This window comes from Bufo gargarizans, chromosome 3 (assembly GCF_014858855.1).
Source record: "Bufo gargarizans isolate SCDJY-AF-19 chromosome 3, ASM1485885v1, whole genome shotgun sequence".
Lineage (NCBI taxonomy): Eukaryota > Metazoa > Chordata > Amphibia > Anura > Bufonidae > Bufo > Bufo gargarizans.
In genome coordinates this window covers 282,436,800-282,451,001 of record NC_058082.1, presented here as the reverse complement: position 1 = coordinate 282,451,001, position 14,202 = coordinate 282,436,800, and the positions used below count along the sequence as shown (strand labels likewise).

At 40.8% G+C, this 14,202-nt stretch overlaps 1 protein-coding gene across 1 annotated transcript in view; it reads right to left on the bottom strand.

The window, feature by feature from the left end:
* The window catches only part of SSC4D (scavenger receptor cysteine rich family member with 4 domains), a 43,103-nt gene extending 35,440 nt beyond the window's left edge, over positions 1-7,663 (bottom strand). The window contains exons 1-2 of the mRNA XM_044285608.1: positions 7,633-7,663; positions 227-532 (exon numbers count right to left, since the gene is read on the bottom strand). Coding sequence (XP_044141543.1) covers positions 227-532; positions 7,633-7,663 — 337 coding nt within the window. The remainder of the gene's footprint in view (positions 1-226; positions 533-7,632) is intronic.
* Between the last annotated feature and the right edge of the window lie 6,539 nt (positions 7,664-14,202).

Below are 14,202 nucleotides of genomic sequence, written 5' to 3'. Positions count from 1 at the left end.
ATAAGACTTAAGATCCTGAACAGTTTCTGATGGCAATCAATGTTTAAGTCTCAAAGGACCCCTTTAATTATATTTTTCATATTTACTGTACATATAACCACCAATCAGGTTGAAAGTAACTGGAAATACATTTTCACATGTGTTATGCATTAACATTGTCTACATATAAAGAAGCAATCAGCCTTTTAACCATTTACCATGACAGACCAGAACCAAACCTTTTTACCATTACAGGCGACGGCGACATCCTCATAGTGGTAGCAGTTATGAATCCCCCATCCAAGGCTCCTGCACTGACTCAGCACTGATTCTGTCCCTTTGCAGTCCACATTGTCCAAATAAATAGGTCCAGTGCCTTGGCCAAATGAAAGTCGGTGAGTCACAACGATGGCTTGACCACATCCCAGCTGTCGACAAACTACATTGGCATCTACAATGTCCCAGTCATCATCGCATACTGTTCCCCAAGTCCCATTATAAAAAACTTCAACTCGTCCTTGACAGTGGTTCTCCCCATTCACTAGTCGAATATCTGGAAGTGAAAACATATGTATGACAACAGTTGGTATGATCAAAGGTAAAATGTTTTTCAGCTCATTTCATCAAACCCAAATACTGGAGATGTTATCATGTGTGAACATGGAAGGAATGACTCACTCTTGTAAAAATGGGAACATGAAGTGTAGATATATGGAAATAACATATAATAATAATAATAATAATATGTTGAACTGGATAGCTCTAAGTCTACTCCAGAATATATGTACATACAGTATACTATAATATGATGGAAGAAGCCACAACACAACCACTACTCCCACCTCTTAAATTGCAAGCTCAAATGATTTTATTCTTCCATTGAAAGAAAGAGAATTAAAGAAAACTATTGCAGAGACTGTATTGCCCTTGTCTTTTGCCTTTTATCCAATCTATTATTTTCTTGCTTCTTTTTTGTAATTCGCAACTTTCTTATGCTATTTACTATAAAAAGATCAGTTTTGCAGTTAAAAAGGTTAAAATGTTTTTTTGGAGCATCAAAATATGATAAGTATCACTCCCCTGGCACCTCTCTCCCCCCTTGGCGCACTTCTGGATTACGAGATAACATCCATATTGTTATTGTAGCAGTCAATCACCATCAGAATGAGACAACAAGGGGTGCAAAGAGTGCCATAAGGGGCAAAGAGAACAAATAGAAGAGAATGGTGTGTATGTAATGAGATAAGCATTTTAGGAAGGCTATTATTTCTTACCCTCCAAAAGAATTCACAATATAATTTTCTGTAGATGTACTGTATTTTACCCTATATCACTACTATGGTAACTTGTATACAATTATTAGTAGATTTGGAAAAACAAATTAGTTTAGCTTGATGATTAAAATATCAGTATTATTTCTAAGCTAGAAAATAATATAACTGCAAAGAAAATCATCTAAAAGTCGAATCAATTCCAGACTGGCTCACAACAGGGCAAGAAGGCATATACTGTATAGGAAAAATCATAATGAGCAAAATCTTTTGTTTGTTAAAGAAGTTTCCTAGGATTTTAATATCAATGACCTTATTCATCAATATTTGAGAGGTATGAGTCTGACGTCCAGCTCCGATACTGACCAACTGAATGAAGGGGGTGTCAATACTGTACTTGTGGCTGGAACTGTGGCTCAGTTTTATTCACTTGAATGGGAGTGAGCTTCAGCACTAGGCGCAGCTAAAACTCTATGTATGACACTGTGCTTGTGTAAACAAAGAAGGCGGCACATTGCTCACTTATCATTGAATCCCCTTCATTCAGCTGATCTGTGAGAGGTGGCAGAAGTCACCAATCAAATAGTGATGATCTCTCCCAACAAAATTAATGTCCCAGAAAACCCTTTAACCTTGTGACTGTGAATGTGGGAGCTATGCAGGGTCGTGCCAATTGTTTATTGAGAACCTTTTCATGCACAACTGGAAGGTCTGTCTCTATGGCACAAATGACATAGAGACCCAGAGATGATGAGTGGGCATTAGATAGTTATATTTATTTTACAAGCATGTGAAGATCTAGAGATGAAAGTGATCATTTTGTATTGAACAGATTTTATTTAAATTAGAATTTCTCATTTCTCTGTTACATTCTACACAAAACACAAGTTATTCAGACACTTAAATATACTGACAATAGCCCAATGCTGTGCACCATACACAATTTCTCATCTACACCCTCAGCATCCAGACAAGGTGATTGTAGCTGTATTTCTGGTAACCATCTACATTCTATTATGAAGAGTATCTAAGCAACAAGCGCAGACATGAAGAGGAATCACTGAAAAACATCCCCTGTGGGCCCTCTGTATTTAATTAATATATAAGAAAATGTCCACAAACAAGGACAAGGATCTTTAATACACCACAGATGTCTCTGTTAGGTGACTTGAAAAAGTTTCACAAGAAGATACCCATTATTATAATTTTCACATGCACATGGAAATAAGGGATGGATTAAGGCTTAGAACTAAGAGTATCTAGAGTATCTACAGTGTAATGCAATAGTTTGGGCACCCCTGGTCACAATTACTGTTACTGTAAACAGTTAAGCAAGTTGAAGAATAAATGATCTCCAAAAGGCATAAGTTTGAGATCACACATTCTCTTTAAATTTTAAGCAAAAAAAATATTTTTTATTTTCATCCTTTACATTTTCCGAAAAACAAAAAAGTTATAGGGCCTGAAGTAAAATTTTGCACAACTTACATGGTTAGTACCTGGTAGCACCCCCTTTGGCAAGTATCACAGCTTGTAATCACTTTTTGTAGCCAGCCAAGAGTCTTTCAATTCTTGTTTGAGAGATTTTCATTCATTCTTCCGTGCAAAAGTTTTCCAGTTCTGTGATATGCCCGGGCCATCTTGCATGCACTGCTCTTTTGAGGTATATTCACAGATTTTCAATGATGTTCAGATTAAGGAACTGTGAGGGCCATGGTAAAGCCTTCAGCTTGCACCTTTTGAGCTAGTTTGAGGTTGCCATTTCCTCAGTTTAAAATCTAATTAAGATATGGCAGTTAACAAGAACAGTGAAAGGCAAGAGAAGCTCTGGAAGACTGGCTCACAACAGGGCAAGAAGGCATATATAGGAAAAATCATAATGAGCATAATTAAGAATAATCATAATTAAGAAATGTCAATTAACAAGAAAAGTGGAAGGCAAGAGAAGCTCTGGAAGACTAACTAGAATTTAACAAAATATACAGTAGCAGCTTTAAGGATTGCTAGAAAGGCTAATCAGAACCCCCACTTGTCTGCAAAAGACCTTTAGGAAGGTTTAGCAGACTGTGCAGTTGTGGTACATTGTTCTACTGTTCAGTGGCACCTGCACAAATATGGCCTTCATAGAAGAGTCATCAGAAGAAAACCTCTCCTGCGTCCTGATCACAAAATTCAGTGTCGGAGGTTTGCAAAAGAACATCTAAACAAGCCTGATGCATTTTGGAAACAAGTCCTGTGGTCCAATGAGGTTAAAATAAAATGTTGGCCACAATGAGCAAAGGTATGTATGGAGAAAAAGGGAACAGAATTTAATGAAAAGAAACATTTCTCCAACTATTAAGCATGGGAGTGGTGCCATCATGCTGTTATGCCACCGGATGTGGACCCACTGTGCCACTGACCAGCTATACCCTGGAGGTGCCTGCAAGTAGGGCCAGCAGCGCAGTCGCGGAGCGCTGGACTAACACATGCTTTGGGGTTTGTTGGAGCCGATGTCATGAGGAATATTTTACGGGTGGAGAGAAGAATGGATACAATGAAATTCCAGCAAATTCTGGAAGCAAACATAACATCAACTATGAAATAGCTGAAGTTGAAAAAAGGATGGCTTCTATGAATGGATAATGATCCTAAACACACCTGGAAATCAAGAATATACTACCTCAAAACACACAAGCTGGCGGTTTTACTATGGCCCTCACTGTCTCTTGATCTGAACATCATTGAAAATCTGTAGATGGACCTAAAAAAAACAGTGCATGCAAAAAAGTCCAGCAATTTCACAGAACTGAATGACTTTTGCAAGGAAGACTGGATGAAAATCCCATAAACAAGAATTGCTTTGCTGGCTACAAAAAGCATTTGCAAGCTATGATACTTGCCAAAGGGGGTGCTACTAAGTACTAATCATGGAGGAAGCTCAACGTTTTGCTTCAAGCCCTTTTCCTTTTTTGTTATTTTGAAAATATAAAAGATGAAAAAAAAAAGTTTTTGCTTAAAATACAAAGGGAATGTGTCATCTTTAACTTTGTCTTTTGGAGATCATTTCATCTTCAACTTGCTAATTGTTCAAAGTAACAGTAATTCCAGTTATTCTGACCAGGGGTGCCCATATCTTTGCATGCCACTGTACATGCTTAAAGCGCCATTAACCTTTCAATAAACTTTGCATTAATCAATAGTACAGTGTACAAACATGAGGAATAACAATGAGGAATTTCTGGCCATTATATTACTTGTATCTGGCATTGTTAGCAGTTTTCTGCTGTGTATGATGAATGTGTAGTTTGCAGTTCTCTCAGACATGATGGGTGAAGACTAGCTGCCATCTACTACAGACAGAAAGTAGAGGAGAATGTGCTTCCTACCCTTCTCGTACTCACTCAAAAGTATGCCCTGGGATCATGGAGGACATTACAGAGAAGTACTGACCTGTATGGTTGTGAATAAAGCACTTTTCATTCCATGTAGCTCCTCATACTGGCCTATATTCATACATTGCTATCTTGGAATATTTTCAAGATTTGTCAATTGTTTGAAACTGTTTTAGGAACTGTTTTGGATGTAAGTTTTTATAAAGTTTAGTAAAGAGACACTTGTTTATTTTCCACAACAGACCTTGTTACTAACTCCAACACCGGCTGGAACATCTACATCTCTTGCCTTGCACCTATAAAACACTCATAATACCAGTGGCACCCAAGCTATCATGAGGCGGATCCCCAAAATCTGGAAGTGTCCAGAGGGAAGAACAGTGTGCCATCCTATTACTGGCCTGGCCCTAGGGAGAATTGGTGTGAGGACTGCCACTGTGAATATTTATTGCAGCAAGAGCCACTACAACTCCCATCTTCCACTCCAGCTCCTCTGGGGCTTGCAGCACATCCATCAGCCTCTACAATCCCCCACTACTGCCATTCTGCAGCTTACCAGTTCAGACTTCTCTCCACATTCTGTTAGTGGGTCTACATTCAGGAAGTGCCATGAAAAGCCTCCCCAGCCAATTACTGGTAGAGGTGGGTCACTGGTGCAGCCAATGATTGGCTGAGCAGACATCAGTAATTTCCCTCATGTTGAGCCAGAACTAGGAAATGGAGAGAGACTGGTAACTGCTGGCAATGAGAAAGAAGGGGATTTGTGAGGCTAAGCATAGCTTCTTCTTTTTTTAACCCAATATGAGCCATATATATATATAAAAAAAAAATACAGCTGGACAAGACCTTTAAAGGGTTTACTCAGGATTAGAAAAGCATGGCTACTTTATTCCACAGACAGTGCCATGCCTGTCCATGGATTGTGTCTTATACTGTAGTTCAGCTCCACTGAAGTGAATAGGACTGGTGTGGTGTTTTGGGAGCAAAGCAGCAATGTCTTTTTAATCGTGGACAATTCGTTTAACTTCTTGCCGACGCAGGACAAGAATTGTCATCCTAACTAGCCGGTACTTAACGCATTAGGACGAGCATTCTTGTCCTGCGGTTAACTGGCCATTCCTTACTATTACTAGTAATTAAAAAAATTACTTGATGTGTGTAGTTTCCAAAATGGGGCCACTTTTGGGGGGATTCTACTGTAGGGGTACTTTAGGTTCTCTTAAAGATCTGCTCTCCAAAAATCATATAGTGCAGTTTCCATTATGAACCCTGCGATGTGCCCATACAGAAGTTTATGACCACAACCTCAAAAGAAGTGCAGGCAATAAAAATTGAGGTTTGTTTTGCTGTTAACACGTGCTGCTGTATGGATAAAATTGATTAAAATATAAAATCTGCACACAAAAAAAGTTACATTTTGAAATGTTGCCTCTATTTTCCTTTAAATCTTGTGGAACATGTAAAGGGCTATTCAGTTTTGAATAACTTGAGGGGCGTAGTTTTTAAAATGGGGTTATTTATGGGTGGTTTCTACTAAATAAGCCCTACAAAGTGACTTCAAAACTTAATTGGTCCTTAAAAAACTGGGTTTTAGAAATTTTCATGGAAATGTTTAAAATTGTTTCTAAAATTCAAAGCCTTTTAACGTTCTGAAAAAATAAAATGACACTTGCAAAATGATGCCATCATAAACTAGATATATGGGAAATGTAAAGTAATAACAATTAGCTGAGATATCTGTATCCATCTTAAAAGCAGAGAAATTCAAATTTTTTCAAATGTTCTGTAAGTTTTGATGAAACATATTGACTTAAATTTACCACTATCATGAAGTACAATGTGTCATGAGAAATCACTTGGAAAAGTAAAAGTGCTCCAAACTTATTTCCACATAAAGTGACACATTTTAAAAAAACTGCCTAGTCTTTAAGGTGAAAAATGGCTGGGTCCTTAAGGGGTTAAAATTACAAGGGGTAATCCAGTGAAAATGATCTTCTGATGTGTTTTAGATATATATACAAAGGTCATTTTGGTTACACCTATGTTCCCAGCCCACCACTGATTTAGAGAATGAAAGGGCTCCTTACAGCATTCAAATCCTGTGGCACTGCTTAGAATGTAACAGATATCTTTGAGCAGTGCCAAAGGGGTTTGTTGTATATACAGACTTTTCATTCTGGAATTCATTGGGGGTCTGAGATTAGACTTCATCTCACTTTGTCTGTTACATAAGAATAGTGGATCATCAAGAAGATCCTTTTTAGTGAATTTTTACTTTAACCCTCAGTTTTGCCCAAGCTTTGTTCGTGCTTTGAGAAATGGACCTAACAATTCAGTCTGAACAGAGCTCAGGCAGTAGGGTAAGGGGGAGAGGGCTACTTTAACCCTTTATATCTCAGGCTATGTAGCACGTGGAGATGTGAGCCTAATCTTGTTTGAAAATTGATAATCTAAGCTTTAAAACAAGACCAGGATTATACATTGGAAGATATAGACTTTAGAGATTGGGTCAGAAGTGAAAGCAGCTGAAACCTGCTTTCCCTTAAATTCATCAACATGACTCTTAGTTTTTGGATGTGCTTGGCCATGAAGTTTCAAGAATTTTAATTCCTGAGTATTATGTAGGTGTCCATATAAACTCCTCTAAGGTTGATCAAAATGGATATTTTCAACTAAAACAATCAGTTGGAAAGTGAATTTTGACAAAGAACTTCATTTTAGCCAACAGATCACATACTGTCATCATCAGGAAAGAAACCAACTGTGCTCGGTATTTTTGTTCAATAGTTATTAGTCCATAAACCATCTTTCTGTGAAAGAACATTCCCAACAACCAATATGGACTACAACATGCATGTCGCGTGCATCTAGGAAAGGCAGCCAGATGACATTATACACTTCACCCTGTTTCAGGAGTTCATAAATAGACAAAGAATAGCAAGTATACAATAGCAGGGATATGCAATAATAGCTAAGCTAGAGCAGGTTTAGTGGTAATGTAATCTTACCTGCTTCTTCTTTTCTCATCACTGATATCATTTCTATAAATAAAAAAACAACCCATCATGTAGCATTTAGAGAAACTAATATATACAGATTACACACAGTATTTCTGGCTGACCTACATCTAAAACACATCTACAGCTCTTACACGGAGTAACTGTAATTTTATTTCTGCAGCAATAGTAACTTTAAATTATGTTAAAAAGGTTGTCTGGAACTTTCATTCTGATGACTTATCCTCAGAATAGGTTATCAATATCTCATCGGTGGGGATCTGACTCCCCGTACCCCAAACGGTCAGCTGTTTGAAGATGGCTTCTTCCTAGGCCTGTGTCATCACAAACATCAGTCACATGACCTTTGTACAGCTCAGCCTCATTTCAGTGAATAAGACTGACCAATACCAAGCATAGCTTTTATGCAATGTATAAGTGTTACAATTTCTGTATGTTATATTGAAATTTCTTTGAAAATTCAAATAAAAATTATTTTGCTCCAAATAACTAATTGGTCTGGGTGCTGGATGTTTAACCCCCATAATCAGATATTGATTATCTATCTTGAAGATAGGTCCTCAATATTCAATTCCTGAATAACCCCAACATGCAGACCAAGCATGTTAGAATATAAGTGTTTTACCAGTTTTATTCTCATTTAGATCATGCCAAATTTTATTTTGGGGGAGTGGGATTTTATTTTGTTATTGTATGTAATATTTTATTCTCGCATATACCGGTATATAACTGTACATTTGTAGATTGTCATGCTAAGGATAAAGGAGTCAAGGGGAGTGTCTTTTCTGCTATAGCTCATAAGGCATGTCCTTTTCTACTGGGCTCTCTCCCTATCACAGCTCCGGAGGCAGTTTATCAATGAGCCGGACAAAGAAAAAAGAAAAAGAACAAACAGCAGGTGGCACTATACAGATCCATTTTATTGAATAACTCAGTAACTATACAAAATCTATAATTACATGCAATTACAAAAGTATTCAGATCCAGGTGCTGGTTTGAAAACTGTACAATATTTTTAGTGGGACAACACCTTTAAGTATTTTTTTAATGTACTGTACTTATTCAAAATTGCTCTGTTCTCATGTCACTATAATTACTGTAGACAGCCACTGCCTGCATGGGCATGAATATCTAACAAAACATCACTGTGATGGGAAGACAGCAAGACATTGTGGGGGACCCCTATACTGGGTGTGTTAGGATTTTTTTTTTACATTTAACTCTAATTTTATACCATGTAGATTTATATAGACAACATAAACGTGATGAAGAAACACGTGTTAAACCAGAGTGTATTTTAGATTCTTCAAAGTATTCCCCTTTTGCTTTGATGACAGCCTAGCACGCTGTTAGCATTCTGTCAGTCAGCTTCATGAGTAAAGGCCCCTATACACGGCCCGATGGGGCAGACGGTTGTCCTTCCCGATTTTGTTTCCCAACAATCACCTTCTTGTCAGTGGAGGAGGCATGCAGTGATCTCCTCCACAGTATTGAGTGGAGTGATCATTAATGCCATCACCTTTGCCCATACAAAGTCATTGTTTGCTGGCAGCAGGCGGCTGTGAAGACAGCATGAGCTGCTGCTGGCAAACAATTTAGGTGACTGTACTAATGATCCTCATTCATTTGGTAATCAGTGGCCCTTTTACACTAGCAGATTATCCCTAACAAGGGGACATTGCTGTTACTCCTAGAGGCTCAGAAATCTCTGCAAGAGCAGTGCAGGAAAGAGGCTCGCAATACAGAAAATAAATGCTGGCGAGAATAATTTCTGTAGTGTGCCTGTGCTGGATACTCAAGCGCACGGCGCAGCCCTAGACTTTAGGAGAAGTCAGGGCCAGGCATGATCACGTTCACACTGCCTGACCCGTCAATTAAAGTGCTGAGGATGTGGCAGTTGCAAAGTGAGCTGAGTTCCTAGGAGTAACGGCAATGCCCTCGTTTCTCCTACAGGCAGTCATGAAAACCCTAAAACGCTATGATGAAACTGGCTCTCATGAGGACTACCTGCAGAGGATAAATTCATTAGTTACCAGCCTAAGAAACTGCAGTTTGTCAGCACCTCAAATTAGATAATACACAAATGCTTTACAGAGATCAAGTACCAGACAACAACAAAAAAATAATTTCTTGGGCCAAGAAACACAAGGAATGGACACTATACCAGTGGAAATCTGCATGCTAGCTTGATAAGTCAACCGCCATGTGAGACACAGAAAAAGTGAGCGGATATTTATACATGTGTGTGTCACGGAAGGTGTACAGGAAACAAGACAATGCAAAATGAATATATGACTCACTGGATCCAAAACTAAGGAACAAAAGGGAGACCCCTGCATAAGACCTGGCACTCTCCCTGCTTGCTCAGCCTATGCGAAAATCCCAATGGTGGATGATCGCATATCCACGTACCTCGACTATATACCACCTGAACACCCTACAATAGTGAGGGGACACGACCACCGGCTCCCTACACTAGACACGGAGGGAGTCAGGGTCACCTGGGATCCAACAAACAGAAAATCAGAAATAAATGTACAGCACTTATCTTGTAGAAGGCTGGAAAATAGGATCAGCATGCACACACACTCCAGGAAGTTGTATAAGCCGCACACTAATGCATTATGGGGAGGAATTTAAAGGGATGCAATCAGTCCAACTACATGACAGCTGAGAGTTTTGAAATTCAAAACAAAGAAAACTCAAGGAGGAGGTTCTGAAAGGCTTCTGTCAGAGCTTCTCAGCTGTCTGGTTGTGACAGTACCCCTCCCTCTACGAGTGGACTCCGGACACTCAGAGCCCACCTTCTCAGGATGGGACCTATGGAAAGCCCTGATGAGACGAGTGGCCTTGATGTCCGTCACTGGGACCCACATCCTCTCCTCAGGACCATAACCCTCCCAATGAACGAAGGTACTGGAGAGAACCACGGACAAGACGAGAATCCACAATCCTAGAGACCTGAAATTCAAGATTCCCATCAACCATAATCGGAGGAGGAGGCAAAGGCGAGGGTACAATGGGTTGAACATAAGGTTTCAATAAGGACTTATGAAAAACATTATGGATCTTCCAAGTCTGAGGAAGATCAAGACGGTAGGCAACAGGATTGATGACAGACAGGATTTTGTAAGGCACAATAAACCTAGGACCCAACTTCCAGGAGGGAACCTTCAATTTGATATTCTTGGTAGACAACCACACCAGATCACCAACATTCAGGTCCGGACCAGGCACACGTCTCTTATCTGCCACACGCTTATATCTCTCACTCATGCTCTTTAGATTATACTGAATCTTTTGCCAAATAGAAGACAAAGACGAGGAGAATCTGTCCTCATCAGGTAAACCAGAAGACCCCTCTCCCGAGAAAGTCCCAAACTGCGGATGAAACCCATATGCACCAAAAAATGGTGACTTATCAGAGGACTCCTGACGACGGTTATTTAAAGCAAACTCAGCAAGGGACAAAAAATAACACCAATCCTCCTGATTCTCTGCCACAAAACAGCGCAGATATGTCTCCAGATTCTGATTGACGCGCTCTGTCTGGCCATTCGACTGCGGGTGGAAAGCAGAAGAGAATGACAACCGAACCCCCAAGCGAGAACAGAAAGCCTTCCAGAATCTGGAAACAAACTGCGTGCCCCTATCAGAGACAATCTCTGAAGGAATACCATGCAATTTGACAATGTGATCAATAAATGCCTGCGCCAGCGTCTTAGCATTGGGCAAACCAGGAAAAGGGATGAAATGCACCATTTTGCTAAAACGGTCCACCACCACCAGAATCACAGTCTTCCCCGAGGAACGAGGCAGGTCCGTTATGAAGTCCATGGACAGATGTGTCCAAGGACGGGAAGGAATGGGTAAGGGAAGGAGAGGATCTGATGGCCGTGAATGAGGGACTTTGGCACGAGCGCAAGTCTCGCAGGCTGCCACAAAAACCCTCAACCGACTTACGAAGCGCAGGCCACCAGAATCTCCGAGCAATGAGATCCACTGTGGCTCTTGCCCCCGGGTGCTCAGCAAGGACCGTATCGTGGTGTTCCTTAAAAATCTTGTGTCTTAAAGCGAGAGGCACAAACAACCTCCCAGGAGGACAAAGGTCAGGAGCCTCTGACTGGGCTGCCTGCACCTCTGCCTCCAATTCAGGAAAAAGAGCAGAGACCACCACACCTTCAGCCAAAATGGGACCCGGGTCTTCAAAATTCCCACCTCCCGGAAAACAACGTGACAGGGCATCTGCCTTCACATTCTTAACCCCAGGGCGGAACGTGACAACAAAATTAAACCTTGAAAAGAACAAAGACCATTTGGCCTGTCTCGGGTTCAGAAGCTTGGCTGACTCCAAGTAGGCCAGATTTTTATGGTCAGTAAACACGGTAATAGGGTGTCTGGCTCCCTCTAGCCAATGGCGCCATTCCTCAAAAGCCAACTTTATGGCCAACAATTCCCTATCTCCCACATCGTAATTTCTCTCTGCGGAGGAGAGTTTCTTAGAGAAAAAGGCACACAGTCGCCATTTGGCAGGAGAGGAACCCTGAGACAAGACCGCACCCACACCCACCTCAGAAGCATCAACCTCAACTATGAAGGGTAGAGAAATATCAGGTTGTACCAAGATAGGAGCGGAAGCAAAATTCTCCTTGATATTAGAAAAGGACTTACGCGCCTCTACCGACCAGGAAGAAAAATCTACCCCCTTTCTGGTCATATCAGTGAGTGGTTTAACAATAGAGGAATAATTCAAAATAAACTTCCTGTAATAATTGGCAAAGCCCAAAAAACGCATCAGCGCCTTCTGATTCTCAGGAAGCTCCCACTCAAGCACAGCGCGGACCTTCTCGGGGTCCATGCGAAAACCAGAAGCGGAGAGAAGAAACCCCAGAAATTGAATTTCTGGAACCGCAAACACACATTTTTCCAGTTTCGCGTATAATTTATTCTCCCGCAGGATGAGCAAGACCTGACGTAAGTGTTCCTTATGAGTTTTGAAATCGGGAGAAAAAATCAAAATGTCATCCAAATACACTAATACAAATTTTCCCATTAAATGATAAAAAATGCTGTTCACGAAATGCTGAAAAACAGCTGGGGCATTCATCAAACCAAAAGGCATAACCAAATTCTCAAAATGGCCCTCAGGGGTATTGAAGGCCGTCTTCCATTCGTCTCCTTCTCTGACCCTGACCAGGTTGTATGCCCCTCTTAGATCTAATTTGGAAAAGACTTTAGCCCCAACAATCTGGTTAAACAGGTCCGGGATCAGAGGAAGCGGATAAGGGTCACGAATAGTGATACTCTTCAGCTCCCTGAAATCCAGACAAGCTCTTAAAGAACCATCTTTTTTCTTAACAAAGAAAAAAACAGCGGCAACAGGTGACTTCGAGGGTCGTATGTGTCCTTTTCTCAGACTCTCCGAGATATAAGCACGCATAGCGGCCCTTTCAGGTTGGGAAAGATTGTATAAACAAGATTTAGGGAGCTTGGCGCCTGGGATGAGATTAATAGGGCAATCGTACTCCCTGTTCGGGGGCAAATCCTGAACTCCACTCTCAGAGAAGACATCCGAAAATTCAGAGAGAAAAGGTGGTACAGTCTTAGTAGAAACCTCAGAAACAGATGTCGTGAGGCAATTCTCTCTGCAAAAGTCACTCCAACCATTTATTTGCCTCGCTTGCCAATCAATGGTGGGGTTATGTTTAGTGAGCCAGGGTAGCCCCAACACAAGAGGAGTAGGTAATTCACTAAGGACGAAACATGACACATCCTCAACATGAGCATCACTCACAATTAAACGAATATTGTGAACTATGCCCTTTAATGATTTCTGAGAAAGTGGAGCGGAATCAATAGCAAAAACAGGAATATCCTTTCCCAAAGTGCGCACCTGGAAACCAAGAGTTATCGCAAAATGATTATCAATGAGATTGACAGCTGCTCCACTATCTAAAAAAATCTCACAAAAAATGTTCTTGCTCTCTAGCGCCACCCTGGCAGGCAGGAAAAAACGGGAACTACAAGCAAACGGAAAACCTTCAATTTCCGCCTCAACCCTGCCAATAGTAACAGATGGAACATTTTTAAAAGATTTTTTCCTTTTTGTTTCTTTATTACTCCCAGAAAACTGCCTGAATCTCCTAGAGGGACAAACATTTGCCAAATGATTTATACCTCCACAACAAAAACAAACCTTCCCATGCGGGCTGAATCTTCTATTGTCAGAGGCAATCAACCCCAGCTGCATGGTCTCCTGCTCAGAAGGGGCTGACAGCAACTGAGACCCCTGCGCATAGAATGAGACTGCTGCACTGTCCTGGGACTGAGTATGACAGGAAGGAGAGATCTCTCCTCTCTCTCTAAGACGCCTGTCAATACGAACGGCCTGAGACATAGCACAGTCCAAGGAGATAGGCCTCTCATGAAAGGCAAATGCATCTTTCAATCCCTCTGAAAGACCATGGCAAAATTGACTTCGGAGTGCAGCATCATTCCAACCAGTATCAGCTGCCCATCTCCGAAATTCTGAGCAGTATATCTCTGCGGTTTGTTTACCCT